At 33.9% G+C, this 22052-nt stretch overlaps 2 protein-coding genes across 2 annotated transcripts; both read right to left on the bottom strand.

Moving 5' to 3' along the window:
- Positions 1 to 479: 479 nt before the first annotated feature.
- LOC136980085 (patched domain-containing protein 3-like) lies at positions 480 to 1517 on the bottom strand. Its single transcript, XM_067276124.1, has one exon. The coding sequence runs from the start codon at positions 1515 to 1517 to the stop codon at positions 480 to 482; it is 1038 nt and encodes a 345-aa protein (XP_067132225.1).
- A 2888-nt stretch (positions 1518 to 4405) lies between these two features.
- LOC136980082 (patched domain-containing protein 3-like) lies at positions 4406 to 13434 on the bottom strand. Its single transcript, XM_067276123.1, has 4 exons — positions 13254 to 13434; positions 4722 to 5768; positions 4486 to 4642; positions 4406 to 4409 (listed from the first exon to the last, which is right to left on the bottom strand). Exons 1-4 carry the CDS (start codon positions 13432 to 13434, stop codon positions 4406 to 4408), a joined length of 1389 nt encoding a protein of 462 aa, XP_067132224.1.
- Between the last annotated feature and the right edge of the window lie 8618 nt (positions 13435 to 22052).

Genomic DNA, 22052 nt, shown 5'->3' with positions numbered 1-22052 from the left:
GTTGAAGTCTAGATGCCTTTCACATTGATTATTGCAATGAATTCTGAAAATCCGATATTTAAATCATATCAACGATGAAGAGATCCACCAAAAAAGTAAGATGTGTAAACTTCATAACATTGTCGCTTGTAGAAGAATTAGACCAGCCGGCCAAATTTTTGTATAGAGAATAATAGGATTCCTAATGCAGTCGTGAATCAAATTTCCTCTGGGGAGAAACGATCATGCAGAGGCGCCATGTATATTTGGCATAAAACGTTTTCGAGAATTGAAAATCTTTAGTTTCACGTTGGGGAAAGCACTAGCCCTTGTTTAAGATCAAAATTAATGTAAGATAATTGCTGCAGTATGCTACTTAGCATTGGAAGAACTACTAATACTAGTACTTCTACACATAAATTTCTTAATCCTTAACCAATTTACCTACAATTTTTTAAAATTAGTATGGGATGAAGATTAACAACATGAAGACAAAATAATTAATTATTGAAAAATGCATAAAAGACAGAAAGAATAACAGGAATAAAAAGCAAAGCATGAAAAGCCGTTTCCATAGCAACAAGTATTACAATTTTCGTAAATGTCAACAGAAAATATACATCAGAATATAAAATCAATATTCCTATTCCTGTGGTCAATGATCCTTGAAGTATGGGAAAACCTATACGATACAGAGAATCTTGTAATTTCTCGTTTGGTGTTTCGCATCGTGACATGACATACGCATACGAAATGTGGGCAGGATAATTCACGCTAAATCCCACACACAGAATGAGACTCATCGTTGATATAATATCCAAGTTGACTCCCCAAAACGACATAAAACCTAATGTTTCTACCATTGTAGATACCACAGACAAGGCAACAGTAATTGCAACTAATAAATTCGGTGCAAACAATAGAAAAATGGCTGTTATCAGTACAGCAGTAATCCAAAACAATTGTTGAATCATTTGTCCAATGATGATTCCTTGCTCGATAAGACCTGAGAAAATACAATGCACCAGAACAGGAATTTCGGATTCGTCAGCAATTTTCAATAAATCTCTTAATGTGTCTCTTTCTGAGTATGAAGAATTCAAATTTTTTCCCATAATAAAAAATCTACTATATATAATATCACTATTGTTGCTGTTAAAGACGACATCATTAGACAGTGACCGCGCAGCTCGAATATTAAAGAACACATCGCGAAGTCCATCGATAAAGTCCTGCTTATTTGACATATTGTAACCTTGTAATGAAAATTTTGCGACGGGACTTTTCTGAAATTCTTTGTAGAATTTCAACCAAGACACAGTGAAATCTTCACCGGCAATATTTGGATGTTTCTCGAATTTTGTCAACAGACTTTCTATCGATTTTTGTACATTTACATCTGAGTAATCCAACGTTTCATTAACAATTATGTGAAATGGATATGAATAACTTCTAAAGTACTTTTGAGCAATTCTATAAGCTTCTGTTATTACAGAGTCTTTTGCAAATAAATGTTCATATTTAATACCATGTTCCATGTGAAGTGTGCCCCATATTCCGAATGATAAGTTAATGATGTAAATTAGAATGATACTTATCTTCACTACTGGATTAGAGATTATTTTTCCCAATGAATCTCTAAAACTTGCCATAGTAAATTCTTCTTCTTCGGCGTTATTATTCTGGTTATCTTCATCATCAGGTTCTAAAATGAAAAAGTTTAAAATTTAAATATAAACGAAAGCATACTGAACAATCAGAGATTTCATGTAAAATTAATTATTCTGTTGTTAGGAATTTTTAGTAGGTACTAAACTAAGAGATTATGATTCGAGATGGTATCTCAAAGTAGAATTCGTAGAAATTGGTTACGTAAGTCGATTCTGTATAAACTGTAGAACAGGCATGTCAACGAAACGGCCCGCGACAACAGTTTAATAATGCCATTTGTTTAATTATTTATTATCGTGATACCGAAGAAAATAAAGAAAATTGTTGAACTCAGTTATTATTGTTTTTATTTTTATTTTCATTTATTCATATTACTCAGAGATATTTACTTTATTTGATTCATTTTTGTGTTCAGTTTCTCGTGTACATTATATTTTTTCTATTTCTTGTTTTGAATTTCGAATTATAGTTCGTCTTGGCAAGATTATTTACTAAACAATTCTCACTATTTTACACATAAAATGCATATTTTCGCATATTAGTAAATTACAGTTTATCGTTTTATTTTCAGTATTGCCATCCTTATTTACAGACTGGCTTTAGGCCTGTAAATTGGCCGAAAATGTTTATTCTGTAATTAAAGTCATTACTGAAAAACTACAAATGGTGTTTTTTCATTTTATTGCGAAATCTCGGGTTATTAAAAAAAATTTTCGAGTTGGCTACTTTTTGGCTACTTTTTAGGAAATTTTTGGTTACAAAATCTCAAAATATCTGGGCGACTGTCATACTCGAGACAAAAACTTGGCACTTAAGCAGTTTCAGTTTGACACCCTTGCTGTAGAAGGTAGCAGAAAACTGGTATTTGTTTCTTATTTAAATCAAAAAATTATTTCTTATTTTTTAACATTAAATAGTAATGAATAGAAACCAAAGTTATATTGTTATTACTTTTGTTTTGTAATAAACTAGTGCTGAGTGTGCATGCGCATTAAAGCTTTTATCTTAATGTGTTAGCCTATTATCATCATATCCTCATTATTTACACGTTTCTTTATGTTTGTGTATAACAGGAATTTTTTGTGTATGCGTGATGTAGAATAAGCATACTTATTTTTTAAAAATAATAATGCTTGCCGAAGTTTTAGACTTTTAATAACAATATCCAAAAAACTGAAGTGAATATGATTTAATTAAAATACATGTAACGAAGCTTATTGAAAAAGGCTAATTATGTGAATAACCGGAAAACGTTTTGATAAACACGTGGTATCCGAATCATATGATATGTTTCGTGCCACATGAAATTTTTTGACGTGCCTCTTCGAGCACCCATGAGAAAGATTTTCCACTCTAGGTGTAGGCGATATTTTGTTCTTTCAGCGAAAAACGGAAACAGTTTACATTCGATAGCGTTGTAGTACCAGAGCTAAGTGAAACTAAAAATATTTAAAAGCGGCAAAAAAATAATACCCATTATCAATATAGGACTATAATACGTAGATTAATCTCTCAGACAAATTTGTCAGGGTTTAGTCTGATCTTTTCCTTTAGGTTCGGTGAGGTTCATCCTATTATGGAATTTTATTTGTATAATTGTCTAGGCAAATGAATCACATTATTGCAAGAGTTCTCTAAAAAAGTTGTTACGAAATTTACGTAGACATTTCTGTTGCCATGGCAGATAAAGATGTCTCATACCCGTAGGTATAGCTATAATTAAAAGTTTATAACACGAAAACAGAGAAATACATAGAAAAACACCGTAATCATTTTAATGATAAAAATAACGAAAAATATTTCACCGTACCATAACTACTAAAAAAAGTTGGTAAGTAATTATATATTAAATATTTGACAAACCGGATACTAATAATTTATAGCTATTCACCAGCACGCTTTCACTTATTCATTTATTCACTGTATTGCAAACATTTAATCATTTTTTCGACATGTTATGATTTCTATTGGACCAGCATTCCTGACGGTAACGTGCGAATGATTATTTTTTGTACATTTCCATTAATGTAAGATAGTGTAAAAAAAATAAAAGTATAAGAACGATTGAAAAACAAACTCTTCAAACTCAATGTCAAAAGCAATATCAATGTAATGAAAAAATGAAAAAGTGAAACGAAAATCGACAAAAAATATATATCTGTTTGTAGTGTACATGTTCTGCGTCATGGAATTCTATGAAACCTTCTAGGATTCGTGTGAGTTTTACGAGTGTGCGCTTCTGCTCTTCATGTGGACATTGCTAGCGTGTCTGGTTAATAACTGACGAAAACATCTTGCGACAAACATCCCGTCTACTAAGAAATACTGATTTTTTTCGGATATTTGGTAAACTCATCGTATATGCTACTTGTTAGAATAAACATCTAAAACCACAAAAATTTATATCTAGCAAAATCAATGCACAATAAAATATAAATTTTATATTAATTACAATATTTGTAGTGTAATGCAAAAAACCATAAGAACATGAACATACTATATGAACTTCGGATCCAAGAACATGAACTAATTACACTAAATTTATTTAACCAAAATTCAGATAACAGATATTATTTTGTAAAGTAAAAGTATTTTTCAAACTTCGTCTTATATATTTAGCATAAAATAACTAATTTAGTGAAACGTTATCTTTTTTGATAAATGAATTTCAACTTACCACATCTAACAACTTTACTGAAATGTAGATTCTTTTCTTCTCTGTATCCACTCATAGCCAAGCATCCTCCGAAAAATGTTATCTGATATACAAAATTCAAAAATACACAAGTTGCAGTATAATAACTGAATATTCGAATGAACGGAAAAGGAGCCAACATCCCGATGCAGTACGAAATGAAATTAGTTAGTGAAGTCAAAGTAATGGAAACTCCTGCTTCTCCATACGTTACTTCCATGCGTTTTTCAACTGAATCTTTGGGATCGGTGATTCTCCAACATGCTATTAATACGAAAGCATCATCTATTTCGGTCACTGAAATACATATATAATTTTTAATATATAAGGAAGCGTTATCGCTAAGGTACGTTGGCAGCTACATTGATTTACTTACCAAGAACTAAAAATGGAATGGTGGTATTCCAGTAAGTGAATTCAACACCCGACGCAGCCATTAATCCAAAAGCCGACGATACAGCCATTCCAGCGTTGATGACACCTGCTAATCCTAGAAGAGGTTTGCTTCTACGCCAGCTATTGCTCATATTGAGAAATATCGAAAGTAGAACCATAATTGCGATCACACCTCCAATTTTAGGTTTTGTTCTATCAAATTCTTTTCGAAACTCTTGTTCCATCTTTGTAACAGAAGTTGGAACAGCTTTCGTATACGTGAAATTATATTTTTGAATTGCGACAACAACATGATCCGACCATTTTGAAAACAATTTGTTTTTTACTTCATTTTTATTATCAGTTCCATAAAATAACATAACGGCATTTACTTTATCAACAAAGTTTTGATTATCTTCAGAAACACCTCCTAAATTTATAAAATAGGCTTTAAAAGTGAAAGACAACAAATCTACATCCACAGGATACTTCAACTTTTTTCTTTTTTGTAGTATGGAATCAATTCCCACTTCTGATATAACTTCGATAATAGGATTTTGAAAGCATTTTTTGTGTATACGTGTGCAGAGATCTGTATATTGTATTGTCTTTCCATCAGATTCTAATTTTATATTTTGTATGATTTCGTCGACCAATTTCACTTCTGAAAGAATATTTTTTTCAAACATGTTTTCTTCGTTTTTTTCCAACAAGTATATTACCAGAGAATTTGGTAAATCGGGAATTCTTAGCTGATCAGAAAATTGAGATGAGTTATATGAGAATGTATTTTCTATGAATTTTTTCACGGTGAAAAAATTTCCTGTATCCGAAGTTATTACATCATTAAATGCCTTGCTGGGTGTTAATGTTCTGATAAATATGGAGAGTGCAATTGACAGGATTATCGGTATAATGATAAAGTAATACGGATGCCGTCCAACCGTTTTTCCTAAAATTTTAAAAATATGGCAAAAAAGTTTTCTAACGCAATCCAGTTTCATTTTGCAGTTTGAATGTGTATTAGGAGATCGATAACCAAAGTTATCTGAAAAAAAAAGAGAAATCTGAGCAGTTATGCAAGTTTAGTTCTTATTTTTATTATTTATCTGAAATTAACACACGATAAAATCTTTCTAATATCCATTAAAAATACGTGTGTAGTTAGCATTTTTTAAGGATGAAAACTCATATCTCGTTTACAGAATTTGTAATTATTAATATTTAATAATTAAAATATCAAAAACGTTTTTATGTCAGTGACAAGATTACAGATATATATGTGAAAATTAGAACCCGCCGGAATTAAACTGTTAATAATAAAATATTTTATTGCTTGGTTCCCACGAAGAAAATATGAATCAGGAGGAACAACATTTGAATAGTGCTGGTTGGTTAAACGGAAGAAACGTGACCGAGACGATAAAAGGGCGACGAGAGCGGGAAAAGGGGCCGGTTACGTAGTGTCACTTAGACTGTGTGTGTGCGCCGACGTCCTGGAAAAAACCCGACGGCGAACAAGATTTACTTTGACCTAGAGGAAAACCGACCCGGATCACGAGGTATGACCCAAATTCATGTAAACTCTTTCTCCGCGGATCCGAACTTAAGCGTCCTTCGCTCTCCTTTCTTGTAACAGTAGAGTTAGCATTAATAAAACGTTGTTGTTGTTATTATCAGTTGTAATGTCAGTTATTCGATTATTGCCGCCGCTCTACCGTCAAGCCCATCCACTTCCTCCACTCGCGTGACGCGTAACGCGTAACCCATCCGAACCGCCATCTTGACGTGGGCAGGTCTCACTGACCTGTGAGCCGAAAAAAAGAGGAACGAGACTCTGTCCATCTCCCGGCGCACCCACATATATATATTGTATTTTTATAAGAAGAATGGAAGTATTAACTAGATTCTTCGGAGGATTACACGTTCAGTAACATACATACACATACAAACACACACACATACGTACATGCATACATATCCACAGAAACGTTTTATCGTTATTTCATTACGTATTACAGTATCTTAAGACATCGAAATTTGCAAAAAATTTGCAAGTTCAAATTTCACACGTTTTCAATACTTCTCCGAGTTATATGTATAATAGCTGAAATAGTAAATCTATGCATAGAACGTTGTGCTAAGAAGACAAAACAAAATGTAAAATCAAAGGTATTTAACTTTTGAACATCTCAAAGTATAGATATATCATGCTTGCAAGAAAAGTATGTAATTTCTATCATTATAGTTTTTAGAACCACGTACGAAAAAATATATTGTCGAAGGCAAAAGTTATTAACTTATAATCAGGGCTGTGGAGTCGGTAGATTTTTACATGACTCCGACTCCGACTTTCACTAAAGGCGGACTTGTTAACAAAGTAGGCTCTCGAACATTCTGACGTCATCACGTGACCTCAGAATATTAGTATCAATAAATATAGTTGTAATAAAGATAGAACGTATAAACTTCTTTTTTCCAAAGCTAAAATATTTTTCTGAGTAATGAGTCAATACGATAATTTTTACTTTTCTGTTGTATATAACAGAAGAAAAGTGTAGCGATCGTTAAAAAATTATCCCACCCCGAATTTTTGCATTTTTGGATTCAGGGCACCTCGAAATATCGAGATATGCAAAAGATTCGGGTTTTTTCTGTATGTACGTATGCTAGACTGTATGAAAGACACTATTTTCAATAGGAGTCGGATGATATAACACAGGAGTTATTAAGCTTGAAAATGGTTGAACAATATCGGTTGGTACACATTCTAACATGCGTTTGTACTTCTCTATGTTTCCAGGCTTCTCGAGTCAAAAAGGGTAAAAATCTGAGAAAGTCATGTTTTGAATGATCGTCATTCTTTTCCTTTGTTATGAGCCTATACTGTATAACAGCTGGAAAAGTAATAATGACGACGATTCTGATTATTATTCATAAAATACCGAATAAAACGATTTTAAAAAAATTATTAAACATTAAAATTTGATACATCTACTGAATATATAAGTTCACATTTGTTGACTCGTTTGATGATGGCATTGGTATTTGATAAGCATGTATGAATAGAAATAATAAATACATTCTTATACAAACAAATTAGTTTAATAAAAATGTTGTATACATAATATACGAGTATATTGGGTAATATATAAGTTACAGATATATTAAACTAAGTCAAAAATAAGAAATATAACATTTAGACTGGTAAAAAAGATATTGGTCATTTTGCCATGTTGAATAATTTATTATTTTTCATCTCCTTTATAAACTGAATTACTCCTTGGAAAAAAATCACTTCTATTAAGTCAGCATTCATTGAATCTCTTAAATCATATTTAATAAGTTTAAGAGCGAAAAATAAACGCTCTACCGAAACTTGGTTGGTGACAATGCTGTGACAACCAATGTTGTTTTTTGGATAATGTCTGGATAGTGCAGTATTGACGTTTTAACATCCAAACTTGAAGAGTGGTCAATGTGATTTATTTTTTTTTAGTGCATAGTAAATATCACCTTTAAATTTCGTAAGATTATTTCTGTCTGTTTTCATATTAGATTTCAAGCTTATTTTTTAGAGTAGAGACGAGTTTTTTTAAAAAAAAAACTAGCAGATGAGCCAGATGTTGCTCACGCAAAAAGTAATGATAACGAACATTAAGATATTTAAATTATAGACGATTTTACCCGTTTTCACTGGGTGCAAGAGTTAGTTCCTCTCTCCTCCGAGACTACTTAGAGAATTTTTAGATGTGTCTAGAAGTATGTTCGATTTTTCACTGAAACGCAAAATACCGCATATAAAATAGTACGGTAGAAACGGAGTATTTCGGGATAATCCTTAACCCTCTTTTTCTTCTCCCGCGAGAGGAACTTCGAAAAATCCTTTCTTAGTGTACAGTACATTCTTATGCTGTATCCTAACTGTGTACCAAATTTGAACTCTTAACTGTTTGAACTCTGAGCTTATCATTATTATTATTATTAACTCATTTCGATTATAAGATTGTGACCGTAAATAATGAGTAAAATATTCATTAAGTCTGAGCACACTGAAGATATGACACATGACACCTTCTATGTCACTACCCTGTACACCTTTAATAAACAACCAAAATTTAATGACATCAATACCCTTTATACGCACGCTGCCAAATTTCCTTTTTTAAAGTTCACTCATTCTCAGATATTGTTTAATTGTTCAGAACAGAATTAAACAAATTAGTCGCTAACATACGCGCTTGGACGCGCGAATTTTTTCCATTATTTGACGTTTTTTGGGTTCGAGAGATCTCCAAATGTATAGATTTGCGTAAAACTTGGAGAGTCAAATATGACACGATTCAAATACTTTTTCGGTTTTTATACTACATAACAGAGTTGGGAACAGGTAAAAGTCGGAGTCGGAGTCGCGGAGATTTTTGATGACTCCGACTTCGCAGCCTTGCTTATGACAGTAGGGTAGCAATATATCGATTCTCTTATAGGAATATGTCGATTCTCTTACAGCAAACTGAATAAGACTTTTTGCACCAGAGAAAAAAATTTCAGTTGCTGCAGCCAATAAACAAGGCCGGATATGCTTTTTTAAAACTTTTTTCGCTGTGTGAACACTATCGAGGCCATTTAACAATATTATTATTAGTTCAACGGGAATAAATTGAAGAAACCGGATGAGGAAGAACAAGAATATAGATACTACTACTTTTATATATCGTGGATCTATGCATTTCAATTTAAATGTTACAGACATCATAAACATGTTAGACAAGCAAACGCTTGATTTTCGAGATGAGAAGAACAAATCGGTCTACACTCTGGATAATGCGATTTTAATTCATGGACTGGTATATTTGTCTTTGGACATCACCAATAAAAAAGCAGAGAGAGACAAGAACAAGCCTTCTATCAATGAGAGAAAACTAAGCAATCTGGGCTCTTGTTCGTTTTTCTGGTTTTGTGCTTTTCTGTTTTGATATTCGTGTATTACCGTATTTTACGGACTATAAGACGCTACAGACTATAAGACGCACCTTAATTTTTAAACAATTTTTCTAAAATACCTATAAGACGCTACGGAGTATAAGACGGACCTGAATTTTGCTAGCAATTTTTCGAAGAAAAAGTGCGTCTTATGGTCCGTAAAATACGGTATCTACATTTATCCAATTTAAATAGTTTCATTGCCTGGATAATTTACTTCTGTGAAGACATACAAATGAATGTTTATCCAATTGCTTGTTTAAATGGAAAAATCATATTATTACATAAACAATCACGAACATGTACATATATAATATATTAGGATTGTTATTTACATGTGTACAGTTCTCAGAATTGACAACTGTTTAATTGTTATTTATAATATTTTAAAATCTTATTTTTTCATGTAATTATTTATTATTTTAATAATTTTATATATTTTATAAAATTGTTTTAATTGTTACAAATATTAAAATAACAACACTGAATCATTTATAATAATAAAAATCAGTCTGTAATTTCTAGCAATGTTAGACAATAGTAAATATGTTACGGCCAAATCAAAAAATGGCCAAGTCTGCTGTAAATTTACTGGCCAATGTTTAATTTTTTTTTTTTGATTTTGGCGCTTGGACACTCATTTTGCAAAATGGCATCAGCTGTGGTGGGAACGGGAGGATCAGAAGAAGTCAAAAGAATCAAGTCATGGTAGTTTCTAAGCTATAGGGGAAGGCCCTCTAGTACCGGATGGCAGAGTTCCTGCCCTTTGAATTACACAATGGTTTACACCTGCCCCTTGAATTACACAATGGTTTTCACCAGCACTCTGGATTACATATCGAGTGTTGTGTTTTGTCTAGACATCTGTGCTTGTGTTTGGAGTGAGACACCCTTGTCTGCATTTGGATTACATGAGGAGATCCACTATCTAGCAGACCCCCCCACCTCCTTGACTTCCAATGTTAGTTGGTGTCAACTCCAACACCTGTTGCACTCCAGGTGGATAAGACAGGTGCACTGTATGTTTTCATTAGAATTCTAGTCAAGTCTTCTCAGCTGGAAGCCCTAGCCACTCCTATTCTATTCTATTCGTTTTCTCTCTGGTTCATATGGAGGTTATAGCCTTATATTCGTTTCCTCCAAGGGGTTATATCGCTAACGACCGAATAACCAGCCGTTTATCTCACGGCCTAAACGTACGCGCGGGAAACCGTGCCTTCCAGGAGGACTTTTATGAAGAACTAGTCTCCTATTCAGTCATTATTGGCTAGGATAAAATCCAGAAAGATCTTATCAGCCAGCCTGTCCGAGTTGCGGCGCAAACCTATAACCGAACCTCCCAGTATTTAGGGTCCGGTCACCATTGCTATGAGCGGCAACGGAGACTACTCGCCCAGCCCTAGGCACTCTGTGGAGTTTCGAGACTCTCTTAAGCAGCTGTCTCCAGCACTTTCAGTGTCGTTACAGTTTTTTGACCATCGCTCTCTTTGATTTTTCCTTACAGCCTTTATCTTTAGCAACAAGGATTCTGGGTCTCTGACATCAATGTTTTCTGGATACGATTCCTACAGGTGTACTTCCCTACAGCCTGCCTGGAGTTGTGTATATTTTTGGTTTATGCACTTCTGCCAGCTCTAAACTTTTCGTAAGAATAGATACCTGTTCGATTGTATTTTGTGTACTCGTCTATTGCTGAGATTGTCCTCAAGTACCTGGTTAGTAACATTTCTTGCCACCAACAGGTTTTTTTTATCTGTTCCAGCTAATCTCTGGTTCGTTGTAGCAGATTCTTCTTGGGCTACTGGACGCCCTTTACACGGCTATCTACTCCACTCTTACCAGTTGGTGTGTTACACACTGTCCAAATACTTCCCTTTGTCGGTTGTTTTACTGTTCATGGCACAACAATCCGCTAGCTGTATGAACTCTGTTTTGAGTGACGACAATGGTTCAATTTAGGCTGACTCTCCGGAAAATGCTGAAAAGAACATTGCCTATTCCTTTTTTAGGCACAAGGCCTATGTCATTTAAAAAACCAGAAAAAATTTCTAAAACAACATCCAAATGGTCATTTGAAAAAAAGAGAGAATTCAGACTTCATCATCAGGCAGGCTCATAAGATCATAGATCTTTTTCAAAGCAGACGGCCTAGCCATCGGATCCAGGAAATTTATCGTAAAGTTTCTGAACTTACCTCCAAGAAAGATTATAAAAAAATGATCAGTCACATTGGTAATTGCCAACATCACCCTACTGTAGTAGGAACATAAGTACTGTACCTTCACTTTAGTTAACAAACCTAACAGTCATGCTACTCCCTCTTATAGAGATGATCTCCTAAAGCCCAAGACCAACACCCCTTGCCTAACCAAGGCTTCTATCAACACCTTGTTGGTATATGGCCAGGATGAGACCAAAGGTTCTGAGGTTACTAAACAGTTCATGAAAGAAAACATTAATCCAGCTAAACTTAAGGTAGGCCTAAAGGGCATTAAAAAAATAAGCCAAGGTGGTGTGGCAATTGACGTCTCAGCGAAGCAAAATATTGAAAAGCTGAAAATGGTATTACAGGAGAGAGCTCCTGACTTAAGAACCCAGGTACCTTCTAGAAGGAATCCTAGGATAAGAATAGGCTATGTTCCAGGACATATTTCCAAAGAAGACTTAATCGATGCTGTACTTAACCAGAACGAGGCAATCAACGCTAACTTCAACGAAAAAGGCTTCTGCAGAGAATTTACTGTACAGATGCAAATCAAGGGAAGGGACCCTAATACCATTGCACGGTTAATTGATGTTTCATTCAGAATGAGAAAGTTATTAATTGTCCTAAAACGTATTAATATGGAGTTGGTGCGCTGTCCAGTCGCTGACCACTTCTCGATTATACAATGTTACAAATGCTGCAAATATAGCCATATTAGTAGCCAATGTAAGCAGCAACACCCTATCTGTAACCAATGCAGCGAACAACACCGTATTAAGGAGTGTCCTAAGAAGAAAAATGACGTTACCTGCACCAACTGTAAACAAAACAAAGATGGAAATTACGCTCACAATGCCTTCAACAAAGAGTCAGAAGAAGAATGAAATCACAACTTATTTTTAGAACCAATTATGAGGAGTGTTCCAAGAAAAATTCATATATACTGCAAATTATCCTTTAGCGGACTATCAACGCCACCTCTTATTTTGGCACTGTTATAAACCAATATGACCTTGTCTATATCCAAGAGCCGTATTGTGTGAAAAACAGGGTTGATTGCATTCCTCACTCTCACCTCATCATTCAGTCTAATAACTCTTACCCCTGGGCAGCCATTATTATTCCTAAAAACAATCTTCAAGTTTTATTTCATCAGCAAGTCAGCAATGACAAAATGGTATTGATTGACACTAAGCTGGGGAATCACCCAATCACATTTGGGAGTTTTTATTGTCGAAAAGGCAGCGATTACAACTCCATAGTTAAAAACTTAGAGGAATCAATCAAGAAATTCCAACATGCTGAAATCATAATGGGCAGTGACTGAAATGCCCATTCTCTCACCTGGGGAAGAAATATGTTGGATGACAAAAGTAGGGCCTTTGAAGACCTCTTGGTGAGCAATGGCATGCTGTGCATCAATGATCCAAATTCTCCTCCTACCTTCCAGGGGCACAATGGTACCTCCTGGATTGACATCATCATTGCCACTGCAAGGAGCTCTAATTGGATTCATAACTGGCATGTTGCTGATGAAGACAGTTTAGCTGATCACAATGCCATTGAGTTCAGCGTGGGTTTCGGGGCCGAGAAGGTTAGCAAAAATTACATTAGGTGCTATCATGCCAGGATGGCTAACTGGGACAAATAGTTCAATTACTTGGACACTCACATCGCTGATCTTAACATGGTCTCAACTAAAGAGGCTGCCATCAGCATTATCAATAACACCATTAATTCTATCGACAGGGCCTGCAGCCACGCAATTCCTCTTCGTAGGCCTAGCACCTCAGGAGTACCATGTTGGAACGATAACTTTGCTAAAATGAGGGAGAAAAATAATAAATTATGCAAGCTTTATCAAAGCAGCAAAAACTCTGAGAGGGATATCTTCAAGAAAAATTATCTGGAATTTCAGGTAACTTATTAGAAAGCAATTAAGGATGCAAAGACCACATCGGGGAGAGACATTTGTCTTTCAGCCTCTATAAACCTATGGGGTTTTGTGTACCGCTTGTGTGCCAACAAGCTTAAACACCAGACTTGCCTTTCAACTCTTGACACTGGGGATGGTCACACTGACAATATTCATACCACCATTAACTCCATCCTGGACTCAGTGTGTTTGGGCGAAAATCAAACAGAAGACTCTGACTTTCATAACGATATTAGGAACTGGACTCAAAATTTTATTAACACAGAGAATTCTCCTCCATTTACCCAGGCTGAGATTGACTGGGCTGTTAATAAACTCTTGCTCAATAAAGCTTTCGTCCTGGATGGGATTACTGCAGGCATAGTTAAATACATATAAATCAATCGTCCCAACATCATCTCCAACCTTATAAACACTTGTCTTCATTTTGGGGTGTTCCCGGACCTGTCACGGGTCACGAGTTTCCAGTTGCAATATCAACGAACAACGTGTGACCACGAGAAGTCGCGCGCGACTCGCGCTTATAAGACAGAGGTGTTACAGGTTGTATCGGAAACAGTTTGGAATTAATAAAAATTATATTCTCATGGAGGGTTTTTTTATGTGACAATATAGGTAAACTACAGCAAAATAAAGGAAAGAAAGAAAAAAAAAACCTATGAAGCTAAGAGAGGACTTTTTGGAAAAAAATCGTCTAGATGAAGAATAACGAAAAAAGAAACCAGTAAATAGGCCTAAATCAGTTCAAGAAAAGAGATAATACCAAGAGACTCACTACATCATCTGTAATGAAACCTTCAAAAAGACTGGATTCAGTGTAGGATTTGTGAAGATTGGTGTCACGAAAATTACGCTGATCTTGTAGAGAAATATTTTCATGAATATGATGTTTACATTACCGAAATCAAAAAATTAACACAAAATGCATTTGTCATTAATTTTAAAACAAATTGTTAAATTTTCAGACTAATAATTTTTAAAATTTTTTCACGTATACAACTTTGTTCTTATGTATTAACTTAGTTTTACGATCTGTAATTTGTACTTCTATACATTTTTCAATAACTCTGTCTAATAATGAAACGTTTGTGAAACCAAAAGTAATTTTCTTTTTGCAGATTTTTCTCATGTTTGATATAATCTTCCACAATGTAACTTAGTAATAATATAATGACTGTAGAAAGTGTAGAAAAACTATCAATATTTTTATCTTAGAAAAATGAGTTTTAACAAGTGTTTTTATAAAATAATGAAATTTTGTATAAAATGTAATCTGGACCAATTCAGCTGTAAATTTTTTTATATTATAGGAAAAGCTTAAATGTCCGGTACTAGATGATTTTTCCCTGTACGACCTGTCTGCACAGAATTGAAATTCTCAGCATAACTTTTACTTTGCGGCCAGACATGGCTAATAAAGCGACTGCTGAATGCTTTGGTAAAGAAAACGGTTTTTCATAAATTAAATAAATCGGAGACCCTTCGCCCAATGTGTTGATTTATTTGTCTGCATTCACGTCATTATCATATACTAAAAATTTTGGTTGGCACGTTCAATAAAATCTTATCTGTGGTTATGCCTCGGTTTTCCGTGTACTGGTTTCATTTCATGCCGTATATTCTTTAGTTTGTTTATAACTTGTTTCGTAAACTTTCTCCCATAATCTGATTGAAGCTCACTTGGAGAACCTATAGTGGTGAAGATATCAAGACACTGGCGCTCTTTTGCTTTTCAGAGGTCGCAAATAATTTAAACTTGGTTAAATGACCTGATAATTGAGTATAAACTTGTACTTGCCGTCAGGATTTCTTTGCATGTCTGTAAGATCTACATGGCATATTGAGTTAAATTCTTTTTATATCAAAGGTTTAGAAATTAGATCCTTTTTGGAATTTGACAATTGTGTTTGACATGGCTTGCTTACGCGGAGGTATAATGTAATGACTTTTCTGGTGACATTTTTCTACATAAATTGTAGCTCCTTTCCAATCCGTATGCGACTTCCATGTTCAATTCTCGAGTGGATATCGTGCAATATATCGAAAAATTCTTTTGTCTGCATATAGTAAAAAATATCGCTATTGTGTCCTGTTATTGGCACAATAAGTGTTTCTTTGCCGTCAACATCAATAACATCATATTTACATAGTCGATGATAGTTAACACTTTCTTTTTTCTGCTTTGCGTATACTTGTTTAACATTTTTTATAAAAACGTCGTATTTGTTTCTGATGACGTTCCCGCTATTATTTGCTTTTACTTGCAGCAACGTATTCAAAAGTATTAGAGAACCAGATTTTCTTAGCAAATGTTTTTTTCGCATTTACGTGTAGTCCAACTTCACCCAGCATATTTTTCTCATCAGATGTAGCCATGGAACAACTTATGAAATAACAATTATGAATATTTGAAATTGTAATATTGTTACACGGAATACAGCCCTAGTAAATTGTGTACTGTTGCTAATTTAATACGTTCCTATAGAGGAAAACGTGTTGTAGCAAGCAATCTTTTATTAACCTCAGCATAATTACGATATGCTACTTTTTTCAGCAATGTGTGTCATCACACATAACTCAAAATACATATACGTGTTTTTTGACTTAACTACTGAACTCAATTTATACAGAATACTGTAGAAATACGAGAAATACAATATAACCGTTATGTAAGAATAATAAGGGCAAGTCACAGAGGCAGGACAAAGTTTGCGCATAGATGAGTTAAAGTTTTTCGATTATCTCAACTAAATATTTATTACAGGAAATGAAGTAAAAAAATTATGTTTTCTACTTAATTATTTTTTAGTAAAATCTCAGTTCAATTATAAATAACTAAATTAAGTGTTTAAATTTACTTAAGTGTCAGATTGTGGTAGATTCGTAACCGGTTTTTAGTATATAAGCCTATTTTATCGTGCATACAAGAATATCATATCGCATGACTAACCTTGAGATTTTGTCTTCCATTAAAGCAAAGTATATTTTTTTTTAAATTTTAACTATAATCGGTTTATATAATATTAATTATTCAATTGGGATTAAAATGATAGACAACACTTGATAGATACGTTAGTTATATGTATGAATATACAAATACTGTAAGCATCGCAAGTATCTCACCAATAGACGTATGTAACGTCTCACCTCTGCACTTCTTATTTTTCTTTAACAGTAGAGTCGTGCCGGTCATCTATTCAATTCAAAAATTTCCACCTCTCACAGAAAATATTTTAATTAAAATAGCATGACTTTTGGTTTGCGTTGGACGTTACTATATAAATAATCAAGAGTCAAATGTATTGTATTAATACACTAAATTGACAAGAGTTACCTTTCTATTAACGAATTGTTTCAACGAATTCTTATATCATGGTATAACTGATTTATTGTATTCTTTAAAATTAATAGGAATCATAAAACAATATAAGAAAATCATACTAAAATGATTAAATACACGCATCGCATATAAATAGATAAATTTTTGTTCAAATATTTTATAAATTTACTATGGATACGTGTTTAGAAATAATAGAAATAAAAAATAATTTTTACTTAAATAAATTGCACATATAAATAATAAATACAATATAAACATTTTAATACGAGGCTAATATTCGTAAATTTGTGCTCTGTTGGGTAATCACCAGAGTTCCACTCTCAGCCTAAACTATGATAGAACCGTGTTCGCTAGCAGCGTTGCGTCTGTAGGCAAGTCGAGTTAGAAATACAGTAGAGCGTCGTTATCCAAAAGCTTTTCGCGTCAACCGAAAGCTTTTCAGTCGGTAAATTTAAGTTTCCGCTAGTACTGTGGCGCTGCAATATTTGGCTATGTCTTGGGCTACTCCAATATTACTTTAGTTGGTATGCGTTTTTAGCTGGCAGCACTGGAGCGAACATAATAGAGTACTTAACTTCCTCCCTCCGGAATGTTTTTATACACAGTAATTCTTCAGGGGTCCTTTGATATTTTTAAGTGCAAAAAAAGGGGTCGCGGACCGAAAAGTTTGAGAAACACTGAGTTAATCAATCGGTTATTAAAGATATAGCAAGTCACTTGACATATCTTAAACATCAATTTAATACTTATTTTCCGGAAGACTTTTCTGACTCTGAATGGATCTAGAATCCCTTTCAGTGTGTATTACCCAAAAATTTATCATTAAATTTAAGCGAAAAACTAAATGAGCTATTATCTGATGGAGAATTAAAATTTGCTTTCAAAGAGCTTGAATTAAGGAAGTTTTGGCTTAAAATTCGAAATGAATATCCAGAACTGTCTGATGCAGCTCTGCAGATATTATTACCAGTTGCCACATCTTACATGTGCGAAATGAGATTTTTTTCAATTTCTCTACTTAAAATCTAAATATCGAAACAAATTAGCAATAACGCCACTATTATTGCTTAAATTGAGCAAAATAGAGCCAGAAGTATCACTACTTGTAAACAAGAAACAGGCTCATAAGTCTTATTGAATGTTTTCTTTCTGTATTTTTTTTTAACTGAATTTGTTTTAAGTTCCTTCGTGTTATATGCCATATTTTAATTTTAAAAGTTATAAATGAATAATGCTGATCAATTTTTCAATTTAATATTCAGTAACTACAGAGTTGTTTTCAGTTTCTTCTAATTGTTTTGACACTAATATTTGTGACCTGTTAAACACTAGTTTTATAGTGAAAGAAACCTGGCAAGTTTTTTTTTTATCAATTATCTTTATTTAGTTGAGTTGATACGGTACATTTTTTCGTACGCGTTTCGAGCTATACGCCTGTTCAGTCAACTATAATATAATACATATTGTTTAATTATTACAGTACGGAGACCGTTGTATATATATACTTTGCGTACTCATTAATTTTTTTATGTACGTTCTCCACACTGTAATAATTAAACAATATGTATTATATTATAGTTGACTAAGGAGGAGCATAGTCCGAAACGCGTACAAAAAAGATATACCATATAAACTCAACTAAATAAAAATAATTCATGAAAAACTTGCCAGGTGTCTTCGAAATACCCTATAAAACTAGTGTTTAATAAGATACCGAAATACAAAATAAGAAAAAAGACACAGTTTCATAAAATACAACTAATATTTGTTTTGTATGAAATAAAAACAAAAATAAATTAACATTTTTTTGATTTTCAATATTACTTAGTCTTAGTTTTTGAGCATTTAGAACTAGATTATTGATTATTTTAATTTTAGGTCAGCAAGTTACCTCAATGACCCATGCGGGGTCACACTGTTAAAATGTTCGAATACCATTGTTCTAAAATGTAATTATAAAATACCAAATTAACAGTAAATACTTGTATCAGCATGACAATTCTATTTGTCGCGTAACCATTCGTCCGTTAACGTACGTAATACTAGTCTAACTTATAACTAGGCGAGAGAGCGAGGAAGAGCTAACAAAACGGACTAAGTTATTATTTCATGATGTGTACTCGCTGTGTATGGATCCGAGATTATGCGTTGTCCTGAAGACATTCGCTGATCCAGCGGAGTATCGGCGGTGGACAGTCGGGAGAATAAGTGAAGATGATGGCGGCTTCGGGCCAGAGATAGTGGCCATAGAGTATATGGCGGGCCAGGATATATGATTAACGTCCGCTGTGGAGTATGGCAAGCGATCGAAGAATTGGCGGAGATTATGGCGGCCTGCCCTGTGTCCACTGTTGGTGTCTACCGCAGTATTTTGTTGGTGGCCGCCCGGAGATCTGTATCCAACACCTTTTTATACCCGTTTTGGGGGAGCTGACTAATGCATCAGATGATGCAACTCTTTCCTAGTTCGGTCTGCGTCTAGAGTCTGTTTATGTTAATATTCAAAACTCAAACGTTTCAACAAATTTATGACCTTTTTCTATCTGGTATTGTTACTTATTCTACCTCATAAAATTGATATCAGCTGTCAAACATTTGGAATAAATGGTTGGAGGTGACTTAATTAAGGTCAAGATTTGTCTTGCGACCTTAGTCATGATTTTTTCTGGTTGTGAGTCATCTGATCGGTTTTATCAGTGACAAAGTCAGCGAAATAGGAAGTGCGTTGATTAAATCAGTTCGGACCATCTGTTAGGGTAACCCTCTCATTACCCTCTATTCAGTGGTGATATTCAGCGGGTTCGCACAGGTTCGGCCAACCCGTTGTTAAAATTTTCAGTTTCCCGAACCTTGTTAAACACACGGAACATTTCTCAGTGGTTTTGTTTTTTTTTTAAATATATTAAAATATACGTATTATACTCTGTAGTAGTACTAAACATGAGCTTTATACCCCCTTTGCACCGAGCATTTCAATCTAGATTGTGAGCAAGGTCGGGGACTATGTCTTGGTGCGATCTCTCTCGACATTTTCAATCTCGACCGAAACGAGATTGCGATCGATTCAAGAGACTTCTTGAATCTAGATCCAGTTATAAGAGAGATCCCACAATCTCACGCGCGTGAGATAATACAAGACGGCCGTCGAACACGTGTCAGGCTATGGACAGCAAAATATAGAGGATATTGTATTTCGAGAGACGATGACATCTGTCTATTATCAGCAGTGCCATTCGGGGTAAAAAATTTCTCTGCCTAAAATAAAAGGGTGGACAGCACTAATATGCTATTGTTACCTGGTCTTCGCTCAGGGCCCCTTACGTTCCAAATAAGCAACTGATTATTAGATATATCGCAAGAAAAGGTATTGTATTTATTTCTAGCCAAAACTTAAATTTCCTTTGTCGGTGATTGTCAAGAAAAAATTTTCTGCTTGCGAACTCTTTGTTAAATATTTCGAATATCACCAATGCCTCTATTTAGTAACAAATTCACTCTTATGCTAATTGGCTAGCGCCGTAGATCTTGACTAGGTGAAAATGAACAAATGATACCCAATTGCGAGGAAAGATCAGTCTGTGACTTTGTCGACGTTGTTGAAAGGGCAAAAAGGTCACTTTTGGAATGGCCGCTCAAGAAGTGCCGCGCAAATCAAAGAGGAAAAGGTCGTCTTCTTGACCCCTCACGGAGAGAAAAAATTAGAAAATCGGAGAAGAGGAGGGAAATAACAATTTATCTCGAAGCTCTCAAATTCACAAAAGAGCTTAAAATCTCACAATATAGTATTACAGGTCTAACGGTTAGAGACAATACTGTATACACATTATTATTTACAGATGATTAATTATTTATAGCTGACGGTTATGATTATTTAACATATATGAGCAAGAAGCCAAAAGAAGTTAACAGTAACTGGGGACTGAATATAAATATAGAAAAAACTAAATACAGTCAAACCTGTTGTTATGCGCTTTTTTATGTGCGATTTTTATTTCTGCGATTCTTTTAATGCGAATTTTTAATTTATGCAGTTTTTATTGTGCGATTTTTTATTTGTGCGGTATAGTTGGCGACTAGTTTCGTGCGATTCGTCATGTCTCACGTTGACTTATTATAGCTAAATAAACTTATTATAGTAATATTATTGCATGAATATGCGAAAAATAAAATAATTTACTTTTTAAGTCAACAAAACACCACCTGTACAAAAATATACAAAACAGACGATAGACCAGACGATGCAGTCAAGTGCTGACATCTGTTGTCAATAAATTCTATTTCGTACAATTTTGAGTTATTTTCTATGTGAGACTTTTTTTATGCAGTCCCTGTTGACCGCATAAAAAAAATATTTTTTAATTGTGTTGCGAAAACAATTTTTTACAGCCATTCGTGAAATTTCGTGCGATTTTTTTAATGCGTCTTTTTTAATGCGGTCCCTACCCCCCGCATAAAAACTAAAGATCATACATGATTTAGTTTTGGAGAAAAATGAAAAAATTGAACTGATTAAAAAATGTGGAAATTAAAATATTTAAGAACAAAAATAACTAATGACGGTCAGTGAAAATTGAATTTAAGAACAGAATTAAGAAAAGCCACTCTATGATAAGAATATTAGATGAAATCTTATTCAATAAACAAATCTTTAACACAACAAAAAGAAACATATATAAATCAAGACGTATTACGTTAATTAATGTAAGAATATACATTATTTTTTAAAATATTGTTTATAAGAAAAAAAATTACATTCATTGTTTGTACAGAAAAAGGGAAACCAACTTCCTCTCTCATGCCTTATTTGTAATTCACAAAACCATACGACTGTTTAAACCTCTCTGCACTCGTCACATATCCCGTAGAA

The sequence above is a fragment of the Centruroides vittatus genome, unplaced genomic scaffold, assembly GCF_030686945.1.
Source record: "Centruroides vittatus isolate TY-2023 unplaced genomic scaffold, ASM3068694v2 contig_675, whole genome shotgun sequence".
Taxonomy (NCBI): domain Eukaryota; kingdom Metazoa; phylum Arthropoda; class Arachnida; order Scorpiones; family Buthidae; genus Centruroides; species Centruroides vittatus.
Note: the sequence above shows the minus strand (reverse complement) of the source record. Positions and strands in the feature narration are given on the sequence as shown.